At 40.4% G+C, this 17,509-nt stretch overlaps 1 protein-coding gene across 1 annotated transcript in view; it reads right to left on the reverse strand.

The window, feature by feature from the left end:
* Positions 1-17,509, reverse strand: part of BAZ1B (bromodomain adjacent to zinc finger domain 1B) — a 73,228-nt gene that overhangs the window by 9,169 nt on the left and 46,550 nt on the right. Inside the window, exons 9-14 of the mRNA XM_058709895.1 lie at positions 17,166-17,296; positions 15,048-15,153; positions 13,993-14,091; positions 10,746-10,923; positions 8,644-8,826; positions 242-389 (exon numbers count right to left, since the gene is read on the reverse strand). Coding sequence (XP_058565878.1) covers positions 242-389; positions 8,644-8,826; positions 10,746-10,923; positions 13,993-14,091; positions 15,048-15,153; positions 17,166-17,296 — 845 coding nt within the window. The remainder of the gene's footprint in view (positions 1-241; positions 390-8,643; positions 8,827-10,745; positions 10,924-13,992; positions 14,092-15,047; positions 15,154-17,165; positions 17,297-17,509) is intronic.

Here is a 17,509-nt window from a genome sequence, read left to right on the forward strand (position 1 = left end):
AAAATTTAAAGATTGGCAAGATAAACCGCTCTTATATTCAAAACTGAGGAACAAAGGGTTTGCTCTGATTTGCTGTCATGTTACTTCAAAGGGCAGCATTTTACAGATCTCTAGAAAAAGGCAAATTCTGTTCCATTACACTTGAAAGTTGTGCACAGAAATCTTCACGGGGGGAAATATCTTTGGAGTGGAAGCCCCAGTCCCTATTACACTCAGACACACAACACTGATTTAAATATACCTTTCTTTCGACAAACTTTGCATCTAGCATTTTCTGCTGACATATCCCACTTGATACAGGCATCAAGCATCCCAAGTAGAACATGCATTCTGGAAAAAGTCTGAGCTTCACGGATTGCTGTCTTCCATTTCTCCAGAGCAGACGCAACCTAAACAGAGACCACATCAGGTCAGCGCTGCCACAGCGACCTCAAGGACATGACATGCAGACTATTGGCGAAATGCTGCCGGAGAGCATGAACTGACAGCATCAGGAACAGGTGGAGGGGTGAGAGAATGCTGGATACATTTATCTCCTATCCAGGAGATAGGAGGCTTTTCCAGTCTCACCCGTTTAGTTTATAGAAGAAATCAAGGCTCTGAAGAGTGGAAAAAACTTAACAAAGGTTACATAAAGAATTAAGGCAGGGGATGGGAAGCGGGGGAGGGTGATCAGACACCTGTCTCTTCCAGTGAAATCCACTTAAAGATTGAGTGTCATTTAAAAGCATGAACAGGGGCGCCGGGGTGGCACAGTCGGTTAAGCGTCCGACTTCAGCCAGGTCACGATCTCGCGGTCTGTGAGTTCGAGCCCCGCGTCGGGCTCTGGGCTGATGGCTCGGAGCCTGGAGCCTGTTTCCGATTCTGTGTCTCCCTCTCTCTCTGCCCCTCCCCCGTTCATGCTCTGTCTCTCTCTGTCCCAAAAATAAATAAAAAATAAAAAATAAAAAAAATAAATAAATAAAAGCACGAACACTTGTGTACACGCTAAGTGTGCAGTGACGTCATGTAGCTACCGCAACTCTGGTCAACAAGATGATCGGTTTCTGCGTTATGTGCCACAACCCCAGTTTACAGGGCCTGGAAATTATAGTAAATACTCTCCATGAAACATTCTACAACACTTAAAAAATATTTTAATTTTTTTTAAATGTTTATTCATTTTGGAGAGAGAGAGTGTGAGCAGAGGAGGGACAGAGAGGGAGACACAGAATCCGAAGCAGACTTCAGGTTCTGAGCTGTCAGCACAGAGCCCGATGCAGACCCAAACCCACAAACTGAGATCATGACCTGAGCCGAAGTCAGCCACGTAACCGACTGAGCCACCCAAGCGCCCCAACACTTAAAAATACTATGCACTGATCTGAAGTATTCCTCTTGACTTTATCACCAACTTGTAAGTGAAAATTTCAGAGGCCCAGGGCTCAGACTCACTTCTTCCCGGGAGTTACTCTCAGCATAATAAGCACTGCCTCTTCCCATCTTCAGAAAATGCAAATTAATTCAGAATAAGCCAGGGAAAACAGTTAGGAAGGGGGAGGAGGGATTAAAACTCTCAACAACAGGGGCACCTGGGTGGCTCAGTCGGTTAAGTGTCCCAACTCTCGACTCGATTTCAGCTCAGGTCACGATCTAAGGTTCATGAGATTGAGCCTGCATTGGGCTCTGCGCTGATGGTGTGGAGCCTGCTTGGGATTCTTGTTCTCCCTCTCCTTCTGTCCCTCTCTCACTAGCACGCATGTGTGCCCTCTCTCAAAATAAATAAACTTAAAAAAAAATTCAATGATAAACACAACCCTCTCTCCTATAAAATATACATTCTAAGGAAAACCAGAAATGCCATTTTTGGATAATTCCTTTATTTGTATTACTGTTTCATTAATCAAAAGGTGTTTATATCTTCAAAACATTTCTTACCTCAATGATGAGGTAAGCATCTGCATGAACAAATGCCTCTAAAGGGATTATCATTCTCAGACAGTCAGAAAACACAGCAGCGATGGACGAGGGAAAGCTTGGGAGCTACACCGGAAGCTGAGAGATTAGGTCATCCTACTGTCATCCACCTTGTGGGGATCGTATTGCTTAACCCGGCCAACCTGGCCGTAACTGAACTCAAATTCAAGGAGCGATGCCTGCTGCTTTTACAACTTGGCTACCAGGCCTAGCTGACTAACAATACCACTGCTGCACATCTCTGCTCTACCCTAGGCAGAGGTCTATTTTAAGTAACATAGTCTTTATCTTATAGGAAAGGCTAGTTATCCTGGAAGCCCACAGGCTTTAAAATAGAGCTGCCAAGGGACAAAGACCGTTGAGCTACTTCTGAAGCTGTGGTGTGAGGTTTGAGAGTGGGGAACAAAGGCTGCCCTTTCTCTTTCTTATGGAAACAGAGAACCACAGAGAGCCCTGTGTGTATCAATTCATGAATAACAAGAATACGTAATATAAATACAACAAAAAGTCTATTTAAGGAGCAGCTAAAATTCTAGTAGAATCTGGCTCTTTCCTTACTCCAACCTCCACTGCAGATAATTTCAACATCTGCCTTCAAAATACAGTACAATTTCCTTCCTTCCCTCCTCAGAGCTCCTCAGTAAAATGTGAAGTCCACAATCGCAGCTTGCCTCACTAGGCTGTTCCCATGATGCCAGGGAGAGCTGACCTATGGTACACAGATTCTTGTAGCATGGTAACAACCCACATGCCTTCAATGGAATACAAATTTAAGAATTTTAGGTTCAGGGGCACCTGGGTGGCCCAGTCGGTTAAGCATCTGACTTTGGCTCAGGTCATGATCGTGCAGTTCCTGAGTTTGAGCCCCGCGTCATACTCGGTGCTGACAGCTCAGAGCCTGAAGCCTGCTTCAGATTCTGTCTTCCTCGCTCTCTGCCCCTCCCCCGCTCATGTTCGGTCTCTCTCTCAAAAATAAGTAAACATTAAAAAAAAAAAAAAAAAAAGATTCAGTCCTTAAAAAGAGTGCCCTAACAGACAGAAATGGCTCAAATGGGCTTTGCTGTCCTCTAGTGGACAGAGGCACGAGAGCATTCAAGAGTCCTATTAGCATATAGTACCCTCTTTTTTTTTTTTTTTTTTTTACTATTTCCTATGAATTACAAGATTTGAATACTCAATAGCACATCTGGCCTCATTAAAATAAAAAAAATTTTTTGGAAGATCCTGGAAATAGGCTTACTTAACCTCATTTTAATACAGACTTGAGACATAATTTATGTTAACAAGTTCACCTGTAAAGAAAACAATGGTTTTTCATGTGTTTGCAGAGCTGTACAACTAGCGACATAATCTTAATTCTAGAACATTTGCAGCACCCCCGAAAGAACCCCTGCACCCACTAGTAGCCACTCCACATCCTCCACCCTAACCCACCACTTCCCCAGACCTAGGCAACCACTAATTGACTTTTGGTCTAGAGATTCTCTTATTCTGGACATTCTGTATACCTTTTGTGTGGCCTTTTGTGACTGACTTCTTTTACTGAGCATAATTTTTCTAGGTCCATCCACATCGTAGCATATAACAATACTTCATTCCATTTTAACTGCTGAATAATAACCACTGAATGGATAATTCACATTTTGTCTATCCATTCATCAGTTGAGGGACATCTGGGGTATTTCCATTTTGGGGCTATTATAAATAATACTGCTATGAACATATGTGCACATTTGTATAATCTTCATTTACTATTTTTGCCCGAAGTCTCATAGCAATTTGGGGCCAGGTCTCCTTCACATTTCTAGATCCCCAATCCCAGTGCTCTTGACATCATAGATACTGGATAATCACTAGCATCCTGTTAAACCCACTGAGTTATCCACTTAGACCAGCCTACATTCCAACCAACCTCTAATTTTGAGGGCAAAATATTAGGCATTCAAGATTTGAAAGACCATCCTGTTCTCCTGTCATTGGAAAGACTTCCAAACAGTCCAGCACATTAAAACAAAAACCCCACACCATATTCAAGACACTGGGTTTTTTGTTTTGCTTTTAAAGACACTGTTTTCAAAACAGATATACAGTGGCAACAAAGTTTTGACATTCGACACTGGTGGTATCCAGTAAATCCTCTAGGTCTTACAATGCTGCTGGAGGCTAAACACATTATTCTGATGGAAAAATCAAATCTCTAGCATGTTTAAATAAAATTGGTCCCTAGGTAGAAGTGGATGTAACAGAATCAAGGGGAAGCCAGCTTACCTGCAAAGTTCCCATTAATCCTTTCACTAACAGTAAAAAGGCAATATCCTATCTTGGCTAGGATATGACAAGGCTTTCAACCATATTCTTCCACAAAAGAACATTTAAAATGGAAAAACAGATAATCAAGTTTAGGGACAAATACATCCAAAGTAAATAGCCTAAAAGAACTCAGGATTTTGCCAATTTATACAACGGCTTTCCCACTTAATGCAAAAAAAAAAAAAATTAAATAAACATTAAATATCTGAAATCATCAACTATTACGAAAAGGGATTCGAGAAACCATCTACTTTTATAAGTAAGGAAACTGAAGCCCATTTTAAAGACTGATATTAGTTCAAGCAACCACCTAGTGCCAGCTGAAAAACCCTAGCCTGTGCTAAGTGGAAACCTTCAAAGCAAAGGGCAGTGGAAAATTTCAGAGCTGTGGCAAAGCTGACCTTTGGTCGGGAACTGCAGGCAGGGCATAATGCCATTTTAATGGAGAACATTGTTGAACTACTTAGTAGGCAACCTAATTGATTTTCCAAGAAACTCTTCCATGCTTTCCATTTGTGCACCATGTGTCTGGGCCCCAAGGTTAAACCAGCAAAACACGCATATTTTCCTCCCCGATCAAGTTAAGAATGAAGTCTCATATGACAAGCTAAAAAGAGGTTACTTTGCTATGGGAGGAATATTAAAAAAGAACTTTGACAAGAATTCTATAGCTACTGCTGCGCAATAAGAAACTGTTACTGGCAAAGAAATGTCAAGGGAACATCACATCCAGAAAGAGACTCTTCTGGATACAGTTAAAAATAAAGCCCATGCAGTACTCAGCAAGGCTAAAACTGAGGCCTAATGAGAAAAGACTTAGCAAAGGAGACTATTAACCATCTAACATCTTAGACTTCATCTAGAAGCTTACCTGAATGCCATGCCACCATCAAAAGAGAACAGAGAAGTGGGAACTAAATCCCAGGAAGATACCAACATGTGTGGAGTGTTTGAATCTAAGTCATGAATTAATAGTTAAACCTTTATTGGGGTGCCTGGGTGGCTCAGTCTGTTAAGCATCCGACTGCGGCTCAAGTCAAGATCTCACAGTTCATGGGTTTGAGCCCCGTGTCGGGCACTGTGCTGACAGCCTAGAGCCTGCTTCAGATTCTGTGTCTCCCTCCTTCTCTGCCCCTCCCCACTCGCGCGGTCTGTCTGTCTCTCTCTCTCTCTCAAAAATAAATAAAAACATTAAAAAAAAATAGTTAAACCTTTATCGGACTGAATCTTAGTTCTCTGCTCTGCTTACCTCCTTCCCAAAAGCATCCTTTTATCATGCTTCACCCTTGGCCTGAGGAAGAAATGGAGGGTAACTTGACAACAGTGTACAAATACCTGAGGAGCTTTAGACAGTAAACTCATTCTGTGTTCTGTATCAATTTGGAGGGAAAACAAGGACCGGCTGGCCCGTGAGGAGAAAGCCAATGTCAGCTCAAACTAACGAAGCCTATGTGCCCTTCCATGACTGGATTAACTCCTACTTATTCTTCAAAACCCAGCTGACATGGCCTCTCCTCCTGCCCCGCTTTGCCCTAGGTACCCCTCACAGGAAGGCTGGCTCCTGCACTTTCTCATCAGCGCTCGGATGCCACCAAGACCATCCTTCCCATGCCAGCGGGACTCCTTGAGGGCAAGGACTTCTGGCTTCTACTCATCACCATGACCTCCAGACTTCCCACACGACTGGCACAAGGCAAGTCTTTACCAGATGTTTGTGAACAGAAGGAAATGAGGGAGTGGAGAAAAATCAAAAACAGGGAAAAGTGTTCTTCTATGGGATAATGGCTGGGACCACTCCCTTCATGTAGTGTTTTCAAATTCTTTTCTTCCTAAGTAATCTTAAGCAGAAATCTAATAGACAAAACAAAAAAATGGAGCTAATTATTCTAATAAAGAAAAACCAGAGACATTTCATCAGTAAGGAATTAAGATACTGAGAAAACAGCGTCACGTGGATCTATATGGACTGAAAGGAGACAGACAGAGATTATGCTGAGGGGTGAAAAATCGCAGAACATTATGCAGATGACTCCATTCTGTACAACTGCCATAAAACTATCTTCATATGTATACAGAAAACACACCAAAGTACTAAAGACTGATATCCTTGGGAAGCAACACCAGGACAGGAGTGGTTTCATGTTTTACATACCTCTCACACTGGATTTACTTACAATGAGCATGTTACTTTTAAAACTTAAAAACCAAAAAAACTGGATATCCACACGCAAAAAACTGAGGTTAGGGGTGCCTGGGTGGCGCAGTCGGTTAGGCGTCCGACTTCAGCCAGGTCACGATCTCGCGGTCCGTGAGTTCGAGCCCCGCGTCGGGCTCTGGGCTGATGGCTCGGAGCCTGGAGCCTGTTTCCGATTCTGTGTCTCCCTCTCTCTCTGCCCCTCCCCCGTTCATGCTCTGTCTCTCTCTGTCCCAAAAATAAAAAACGTTGAAAAAAAAAAAAATTAAAAAAAAAAAAAAACTGAGGTTAGACCCTTACTCTACAAAAATTAACTCAATATGAATAAAAAATTCATTTAATTATTAATTTTTTTGAGAGAGAGAGAGAGAGAGAGAGAGAGAGAGAGAGAGGGAGCACGCGCGCGCACACACCCGTGTGCACAAGCTAGGGAGGGGCAGAGAGAGGGGGAGAGACTCCACGCTGTCAGCACAGAGCCCAACGCGGGGCTCGAACCCATGAACCACGATATCATGACCTGAGCTGAAATCAAGAGTCAGGTGCTTAACTGACTGAGCCCCCCAGGTGCACTTGGATCAAAGATTTAAGTGTAAGAGCTCAAACTCTAAAACCTGTAGAAGAAAACAGAGGGGAAGGACACTGGATTTGGCAATATTTCCTGGAAGTGACACTAAAAGCAGAAGCAGCAAAAGAAACAACAGGTAAGGTGAATTTTGTCAAACTTTAAAACTTTCACACATCAATGGACATCACCAAGAGAAGTAAAAGGCAGCGCACAGGATGCGAGAATATATTAGCAAATCACACATGTGATAAAGGATTAATACCCAGAACATATAAAGAACCTACATAACTCAACAGTGAAAAATATACAACCCAATTAAAAAGCAGCCAAAGGACTCAAAGCAACATTTCCCCCAAGAAGACAGACAAAAGGCCAACAAAAACATTGCTCAACATCACTAATCATTAGGGGAATGCGAATCAAAACCGTAAGAGATCACTTCACACCCATCAGGATGACTGCAACCAAAGAAACAGAAAATACCAAGTGTTGGCAAGAATGCAGAGAAATCAGAGCCCTTGTGCACTGCTGATGGGCATGTAAAATGGTGCAGCTTCTATGGAAAACACGACCGTTCTTGAAAAAATTAACCAGAATTACTATAACGATGCAGCAATTCTACTTCTAGGTATACAGCCAAAAGAACTGAAAGTAAGAACTAACAGATAACTGTATACTGGTGTTTAAAGCAGCATTACTGGATGTGAGGGCCACCGGCTGCAATATCTGTCATGCCAGTTCTCCAGGATGGATCTGGCACATGTGGTGGGCTAGCTGAATGTATCCTTCCTCCCTCACTGTCCAGCCCTCCTGAACCTTCCCCCATAGAGCAGGACCACTCTTCAGTCAAGGGTATACAGTGGCACTCCCCTGCTAGAGGCTCCCAGCAAGCTCTCAAGGCCCACAGCAGCATCACCCACTAGAGCCAAGAGGTGGAAGTTACCCAAGTGTGCATGGACGGATGAATATGGAATGTGGTATACACACAGACTGGACTATTACTCAGTCTTAAAAGGGAAATTCTGGCACATAATATAACACAGATGAGCTTTGGAGACGTTATGCTAAGTTAAATACACCAGTCGCAGAAGGACAAATAGCATGATTCCACTTCCATGTAACGGTGCTCAGACTAGTTGAATTCAGACACAGAAAGAAAGTGGTGGTTGCCAGGGATTGAGGGGAGAGTGAAATGGGTAGTTCAGTCTTTGAGGGGCAGAGTGTCAGCTTGCGAAGGTAAAAAGGTTCTGGAGATGGATAGGGGAGATGGCTACATAATACCGTAGGTACTCGACACACAACTGACAAAGAGCATAGAAACGGCTAAAATGACTAAGTGCTCATTACGAGTATTTTACCATTTTTGAAAACTTAAAAACTGCTACCACCTTTTAAAAAGAAATCAGCTCTGGCAAAAGGGGCTGGGGACACTCTGAGCCATTATCCAGCTCTGCTCCACAGACGAATCTGAAAACCACGAAATTGAGTGAAAGTGATAAAAATGGACCACTGGTGCAGGAACAGTGCTTACAGAAGGTAAAATCACAGGGTCAGACCATTTTGAAACGAGACCGCACTCGTCCACAGTCATGAAACTGCATCTTCATGAACACAATACCTTTGCTTCCTCTGCCATTTTCTTCTCTTCATCCACCTCTTCTGTCTTTGCTGAGTCTTCGCTTTGGAGTTTTCTTCTCTTTTGTTTGGGAGCCATGAAGCCTTGGAGAAACTTCTTTATGACACTGGCTTGTAGGGCAATCACACACTCACCAAAATCCTTCAGTTTCTCTAACGAGATCACCTACAGGAAATGATGGAAACACCAGAATGAATGAAAGGTCAAGATGGAAACACCAGAATGAATGAAAGGCCAAGATGCGAGGAGACTATCCTCAACTAAATTAAAATCAACCTGGGCCCCAAATGGGTCACATAGCATGAATTTACCTCGGTGCCTCAGTTCAGTGGGTGGTTTATACATTGAAAAGCAACTTATTACTTTCCATTTCCCTGGCAGCGGGACCCACGGGATGCTGAAACTTGCTCCACTCAAGAAGTCATTCATTCACTCAGCAACTGAGTACCTACTATGTACAAACTGCAGTCTCAAGGCAGAGAGAAAATGAGAAGGAAAATAAACATTACCTGACCCACCGGCTTACAAACTATATAAGCCAGGTAAATATGCTTTCCATACTTTTTCACCTAAGCCTCTCATTTATGTCCTGGATAAGGAAATCATTTTGATTCAAAGCATGCGCTTAAGTGAACACTACCTTCTCAGTCACACAAAACATGTCAATTAGAGATAGCATTTTAGAACAACAAAGAAATAAAGATGAATGATGGCAACCCGATGTTAGCAAGGTGTGAGCCTGGGTCTGGCACAAAGCAGGCAATGGATAAATATATGCTAAATAAACAAAAAAGTATATGTTGATTTTGAAACTGGCAAAATCCTTTAGGGTTGAAGAATTCTTTAAAAACATCATTAAGAACAACAAAGATGTTTAAATCCTTTTTCTCAGGAAATGTGCCACGCATTCATAACCAAATTACAGAGAAGAGGCTGGGGGTGCCTGGCTGGCTCAGTCAGTGGAGCAAAAGACTCTGGATTTTAGGATGGGGAGTGTGAGCCCCACAATGGGCATGGAGATTACTTAAATAAATAAATAAATAAATAAATAAATAAATAAATAAATGGAGAGAAAGCTGCATATATGTTTTACTAATTCTAATAGTAAAGACACAGAAATATGGAAGTCTGGCTGTAAGACATCTACCCTATCAACTCCTACCGTTATTATGTACCCCAAAGTAATATAAAGACTGAGAACAATGGAATGTATTTGTAAATTAGGAAAAATGGGGAGAAAAGATGCAACTGCTCATAAAAAAATCACACAATACATGTTTAATGCATACGTATAATTTGAAAAGACCCACAAATGTTATTACCTTTGGAGTTATATGGACTTTATCATTTAAAATCAGTAAAAAGCACTTTACAACAACTGATGGATAGTATTTTCCAAACTTCTCTCAGGCTGTGGTATCTAAACCTACCTCACGTGGAACATGGGGTCTCCTGAACTGGTTCATCCACAGCACGTGACAGTCTTTTGGAGCAGTAAATGACAAGACCGTAAATGGGCCTTGAAATGTATCCATTCACCAGCACCAGTGCTACCCAACATTAAGCAAACCCTTCTGAGCCAATCAGTGACAAGGATGGACAAATGGAAATACACAAACATGTTTCAGACCTTAAAGCATAGGCACCAATTACATGGGAATGTTAAATAACAGACACGTTAAGCAATGTTCCAGAACTGTGACTCCAAAACCAGTTTTCTATTCAACTTAATAGAAAAGAGATTTTTGGAGAGCTTGGCTCAGTTGGTGGAGTGTCTGACTCTTGATCTCGGGGTTGTGGATTCAAGACCCACAATGGGTGTAGAGATTAAAAATAACATCTTTAAAAAAAAAAAAAAAATAGAAAAACTCTTTTTGAACAAAGGATCTAAGTGTATGATGAGATTTTCCAGATATCAAAGGAAAAATACCACATGTACACAGAGAATTTTTGGTTCCACAGGTCTTTCAGGACAAACCCACATGTGATTTCCGGGGTCATCTGGGGAAGTCAAGAACATCAGGGCACAATTCCGAATTGAGTTTACATAAGTAACAGATTTCATTGGGTGTTGATGTTCTTACCCGAGCTTCAAATTCTGATGTTTCTTCCACATAACCAAGTCCCCCCTTTTGTAACCTTGTTGCAACTTCAATGAGATCACTACGAAGAAAGTTTAAAAGCTCCTGGTTGCCATCACAGGATTTTAGACCCAAATTTGGCTTCCGGGCCAGATGAATAGAATGAATAATGTCCTGGTACCTAGAAAAGTTGGAGTAGAGGGAAGGGGAAATAAAGGAACATTTCAAAATGGTCTATAAATTTCAACGACTTGAATGGCAGGTCTCATTTCTAGAAGACTTACTCAGACTGTTTTCATCTCTCCTGGGTGTTTCTTCAGACTCACGGTTTCTTGCACAAATTCTCAAATTTTTCTTACTCATTTTAAAAACACCCTTCTTTTATTCTGTATTTGATAATCCCAGTATCTGAAGTGGAGTGCTTTACCTGGCTCTCATTCACATTTCCTGGTCTGGGTTTTGTTTTGACCTTTTTACCTTGAGTTTCTTGGATTTCTATCTGTGGAAATTCTTTGAGGCCTGGTTTGAAGCTTACTTCTCCACAAAGAATGTGCACTTGCTCATGTCAGCTGCCAGGAATTGCTACCAACCTGAGATAATTTTAAATCACCTGCCTGGAATTCCTTACAACATAGAAAAAAACATGAAACTGAGCAGAGACCCTACAGAAGGACCTTCAAGTTCACTCTCACACTACAGATTAATCTGCTGAAGTCCCAGCAGCAGACTCTCTTCTCTGTTGGCTACTTACAACAAAATGAAAACTAAAGCTCAAGGTCATCTCCGTTGAGTTAGACTAAGTTTCCATTTCGTTGATTCCAAGCACTTTTAATATTATTTTCCTCTGAATACAACCTTCACTGTATCCCATGGGTTTTCTTACAAAGGATTTCCCTTTCCTTGCTTTCTAGAATTCCCTTTTATTTTCTTCTTTGATACATTATCTAGGAATACATTTAATTTTCAGTTAAGATCCTTTGGTTATCTTTAAAGAATTTATTTCTAACTTTATCATAATCTGATCAGAGAATGTATCCTGAAATTACTTTTTATTTTTTTTTTTTTAAAAATTTTTTTTTCAACGTTTTTTATTTATTTTTGGGACAGAGAGAGACAGAGCATGAACGGGGGAGGGGCAGAGAGAGAGGGAGACACAGAATCGGAAACAGGCTCCAGGCTCCGAGCCATCAGCCCAGAGCCCGACGTGGGGCTCGAACTCACGGACTGCGAGATCGTGACCTGGCTGAAGTCGGACGCTTAACCGACTGCGCCACCCAGGCGCCCCCTGAAATTACTTTTTAAAAAATTTTTTTAATGTTTATTTTTGAGACAGGGAGAGGGAGAGGGAGAGACAGAACATGAACGGGTAGGGGCACAGAGACGGAGACACAGAATCTGAAGCAGCCTCCAGGCTCTGAGCTGTGAGCACAGTGCCTGATGCCGGGCTTGAACTCACAAACTGTGAGATCATGACCTGAGCCGAAGTCAGACGCTTAACCAACTGAGCCACCCAGGCACCCCTTACATCTGTTGAGATTGCTTTTGTGGCTGAGTATATGATTATCTTTTATAAATGTTGATGGATATAACAAAAAACTTCACTTCTGTTTCCAGTTGGCCTGGTATCTATCATTTTGTTTTTAAATTCCTTTTTTATTGAGACAATTGAGTGCACACTCTATATCCTCCATCACTTATTTTCTTGAAAAGAGCATATACATTTTTGTTTTATAAATTTGAACCTCAAATGGTTTGTGATACATTATCCTATCCTTATCCTCTTGGCCATCCCAAAGGAAACTCAAATAACCACCAACAAAAGAACAGATAAATTAGATTCACAAAGATTACACAAATTCACAGAATCATATATAGAAAGGAAAATGATGGGAGTTCAGTTATAAAAATCACGGATGGAACCTGAAACTAGTATATTGTATATCAACTATACTTCACTTAAACACAATGATTTTTTAGTATAAGAATGCTAACTAAAAAACATTAAATCTCAAAGACCACATATGCTTGATAGCCTTTAAAAAGTTCAAAATCAGCAAAACAAGATAGGTGAGATTTTTTTAATGTTCAACAAAAGAAAAAAGTTTAAGTTTTGTTTTTAATTCCAACTATCAAAAATACTTTACCCAAACAGAAGGAAAGTCACAGAACTATATTCCTTTGTGATTCTATGTATTGACATTTTTCCTTGTCTTTCTTAATTTGCCTGGTCATATCTACATTAAAACACCATGATTCAGAATGCAATTTTAATCTCCACATTAAGTAGGAGACTAAAACTAGTATACTGTACCCACCATCACTCACAAAAGTCTGGAGAACTTGCAACGTACTGAATGGTATTTTCCTTCTCTCTTCAACCAAACCTAAATTAAACCATGAAAGCGTGCACTTGATACTAAAGGCAGCCTTAAGCCAAAACTTTGCCCTGTCTTTGACAGGAACAATGGCTAGAGCAGGACGGACACTAGCAAATCCCAGATGTAGACAGTTTTTGTTTTGAGGGGCTTTTTAAGACAGAATTCACATTAACATTAAACTCACCATTTTAAAGCATACACTTCAGTGGCTTTTATGTTGTGGAACCACCAAAACTACCTAATTCCGAGACTTCCATCACCTCAGGAAGAAATCCCACACCTGTGAGCAGTCACTCCCAATTCTCCCCGTCCCCCACCCACTGGAAAGCACCTGTATATTTTCTGTCTCTGTGGAGTTGTCTATTCTGAAAGTCTTACACAAACGAATCCTAAAACATGTGTCTGTTTACCTAGCTTCTTTGACTCCACCGTTTCAGCCATGTCGTAGCATGTACCAGTACTTTCTTTTGTCGCTCAATTTACGGCGATGCTACATTTTGTTCATCCGTCAGCTGAAGGACGTTTAGGTTGTTTGCATTTTTTGGCTATTTTCAATATTGACAGAATACTTCCGAATGCCAACTGATGTGGCACTGACCTTGCAAAGATGCCTAACCACAATGAGGACCTCAGCTCGCTGCACGGCACACACTAATCAACAAATAACCCTGCCACCCTGTACCTACGTTAAAGTTTAAAAGCCGACTTTTCCAAATAAGCAGGAGTCAAGAAAATACCAAGCAACAAGGACATTAAAGGGTTACAGACACTTTTAAAAAATGTATTTTAATAGCTTTTATGAATAAACAAAGATCCCCTAAGATATTTAAATGCTGAAGAGAAGCCGTGAGGAGCAAGATGAAAGTCCTTACCTCTTCTCCAGTCTCTCTTTAAGCTGACTTTCTCTTATTCCCTGAGGGTGAAGGCAGTTTAGCAACTCATCCAGTTCCTTCTGACTATCACATAAAAACCTGTAAGGAGCAAAACAGACCTAGTGACTCTGAAAAACAATCAAATACTAAGAAAGAGATCTACAGAGATCTAGGGTTGTTGGTGGGAGTTGGGAGAGAATTCCAAACTTGCTTACAAGTAGAATAATTTACTATTTCCATGAAGTGTAATGTTAAGTTTACCCTAGAATATTGAAGCCAAGGTTTCCTACTAAAATAGACAAATTTTATAAAGTTAATAAGCACAGTTGTCACACACCTTCAAAAGAGTAAACTTATATACAAAACTAAAAGATAAAAGGTCATTAAACCAAAAGGTGGATCAGAGGTGGAACAGTTAATGCAATCACAAAGTGAAAGGGACCCTCTCACAACCTAGCTCCCTGCCTGAAAGAGAACTGACACAAAAGATTATTACTATGTACACAATATTTTATTCTTTAATTAATAAAGATGAAAATCCTAAATCTATTCCCAGAATTAAAAGCACTGCCAACGTAATGTAAGATCTATTATAGAACATACACAGTTACTTTATAAGGGGGAAATAAAATTCCAAAGCTTAGAAAAAATATATTATTATCAAAAAAAAAAAAAAGTGTGCTTTTAAAGCAATGAGTTTACATATTCAAGAAATCAAAGTCATACAAAATGATCTTAATAATCACTGGTATCACTATATTAAATATTTTCCTTCTTTTTCTTAATTTATTATCTTGGGAGAGAGTGTGAAGATGTGCACACAGGCGTGTGATCAGGGAAGGAGCAGAGAAGGAGGGAGAGAGAATCCCAAGCAGGCTCCACGCTGTCAGTGCGGAGCCTGACACAGGGCCCGATCTCACCAATCGAACTGTGAGATCATGACCTGAGCCAAAATCAAGTCAGAAGCTCAACCGACTGAGCCACCTAGGTGTCCCTAAAATATTTTAACGTGAAAAAAGAAAAAAATAGAGCAACCAGACAAATGCTCACATTACCATAGATTCTGTCCTTGTTTGGGTATGGTGGTCTCCACAGCAACTTCTGCTGATGGGCCAGGTTGTACGTTCATGCTTACGTTTTTGCCTAGGTTTGCTTTCTTACCTAAAAAAAATGAAAACATTTGGTTGAATATAGTAAATACCCAATTCCTACTTTCAAACCTCAGTGGGACACAGTGCCAAAGCCAACAACTAATAACACAGATGCTGCGTATTGAATATAGCCAATGTACAGCAGGTGCTAGTTTCTCTACGTACACCTTACGTACAGCACATCATCTGAGATAATTGCTCTCTATGCAGCTGAACAGCTGCACAGTCCAAGGTTCAGAGTGTGGCAACTTAGAATGGAATGGGAGCACTGAATAACTATCAAACGATTTACTTCTTGTACATCTGTAGTGAAGTAGAGACAACTGAAACATATAAAACCATAAACTTACCCCTGGAGGCTTCAAATGTCAAACATGATTAACTTTTTTGTAAACCAGCTCCTATCTACCATTAGGACATGAATACAGACAGATCTTAAGCCAAGGTGAAACCTGTACTAATACTCTCATGGCTCCTGTCCCTTGCTCCCATTCTCCCCTCTTTACCCTGCGGGCACTTTCCCTGCAATAGAACACATGACCCTGTAGTCTTGAGTCAAGTGACTCTGAAGTGACCTTGCCATGCCTGAATGAGGGAACATGAAGCAACAACATCCGCAGGATGCGCTGGAAGTGAAGGGACTGATGTCCATCCTCTCTTGAGAGCTAGAACTACGGAAACCTGATTTCTAAAGACAGCCATTAAGCTTTTGAACATCATAAAATCAGTCTCTCCTCCTGCTGGAAACTCTCCCCCCAGATCTGAAGATCTGGACTTCACATTTACTGCTCTCACATACAACTGCCCTCATGTGGGTATTTACAAAGTTTACTAAAACTAGATCTTTCTACTAAGTACTACAATCTAACACTTAATACAATGCGCAATATGAAAATATCTGTGAAACTTTGAGCTATATATTAATTTCTTTAACAATTTTGAGTTTTAAGTTTGGGTTAAGAGTTTCTCTAAAATGAAGGAAAACTGCATTTTACAAAAATCTCTCCAAGAAATATAATGATCTAATATTTGAGAAGTAATTTGCATCAGGTCGTAGAAAGTAGAGCTAGAAGGAAGCTTGCAGATCATTTAACCCAGGGGTTCTCAATTGGGAGCCAGGCTGCCTCCCAGGAGCCATGTGGCAATGTCTAAGGACATATTTGGCTGTCACTATTGCATCTAGTCCACGGAGGCCAGGGATGCTGCTAAATATCCTATAATACACAGGAATGACCCCCAACTACAAAGAATTATCTCACCCAAAATGTCAGTAAGGTTGAGAAATCCTGACTTAACCTCACCATTTGGTTTCTTTCATTAAAAATTTTTTCTTTTAATTTCTTTCTTGAAATATTATACATATTATATATGTAAATGTTGTTATATATAATATATATTCAATATATACCTCAAGAAAAAAAGTGCCCCTCTGTATTTATTTTACAAACTGAATAGACCCGTGTAACTAGAACCCAGATCAAGAAAATGAACATCAGTATCCCTTTATGACCCTTTCTCCGTCACTTATTTTTAGTTATTTGCTGTTTCCCCTCACTAGAATTTTAGTTAAATGACATTCAGGACCTTATCTGTCTTGTTTGCTATCTTGTAGCAAAACATGAAAAATTGGTTGGCACACACAAGATGCTCTATAAATACTGAATAAATAAGTTTTGGAAGATGTGTAACTGCCTTCTTAGCCCCTTCACCTCAATTCCAGCCGTAAGGTTCCTACAAAGAGACTTTTAAGGAACAAAGTTTGAAGACTACTTGTATAAAATCTAATACCCAAATATCCTAATATTCAAGCTCTTTTCACACTATACCTGGAACAAAATTGGTAATCAAATGTTAGTTTCCTTCCTTCTTCCGTGCATTTCACATTCTCCCATCCCACTCAAATACATCTACCTAAGAAGACAATAAAGAATTCTTTCAAATGGAAAAAGTGACAGAGAAAATACAGTCCTTATTAATGACCCTACCCAAGCAGAGTAAAAGAACTGGTAGATATATACATACTTCGGGGACAGTAATCCTCATCGGGAGAGTCCGCACGGTCTTTGCGGTGACTGAATCGGTAGTCGATGCTGTCATGTACCCAGCCTTTTTCAATGAACAATCCTGGAACTTCATCTGAGAAGAGCCAGTACCTATAAATCACAACCATATATTAATAAGATAACGACAGATTATGAGCATGACTGTTAGTGGAGATGATCACACAATATCACTGAGAATTCAGATAGATACAAATGATAAAGTAAGGCACAGAATACCAACATTTTTGAAATTTGAAATTCACAGCTGTAATTTTTATAACTTCTAATATTTCTGTTTAGGTTCCACACAATGTACACATGCAA

The sequence above is a fragment of the Neofelis nebulosa genome, chromosome 18, assembly GCF_028018385.1.
Source record: "Neofelis nebulosa isolate mNeoNeb1 chromosome 18, mNeoNeb1.pri, whole genome shotgun sequence".
NCBI classification, from domain to species: Eukaryota; Metazoa; Chordata; class Mammalia; order Carnivora; family Felidae; genus Neofelis; species Neofelis nebulosa.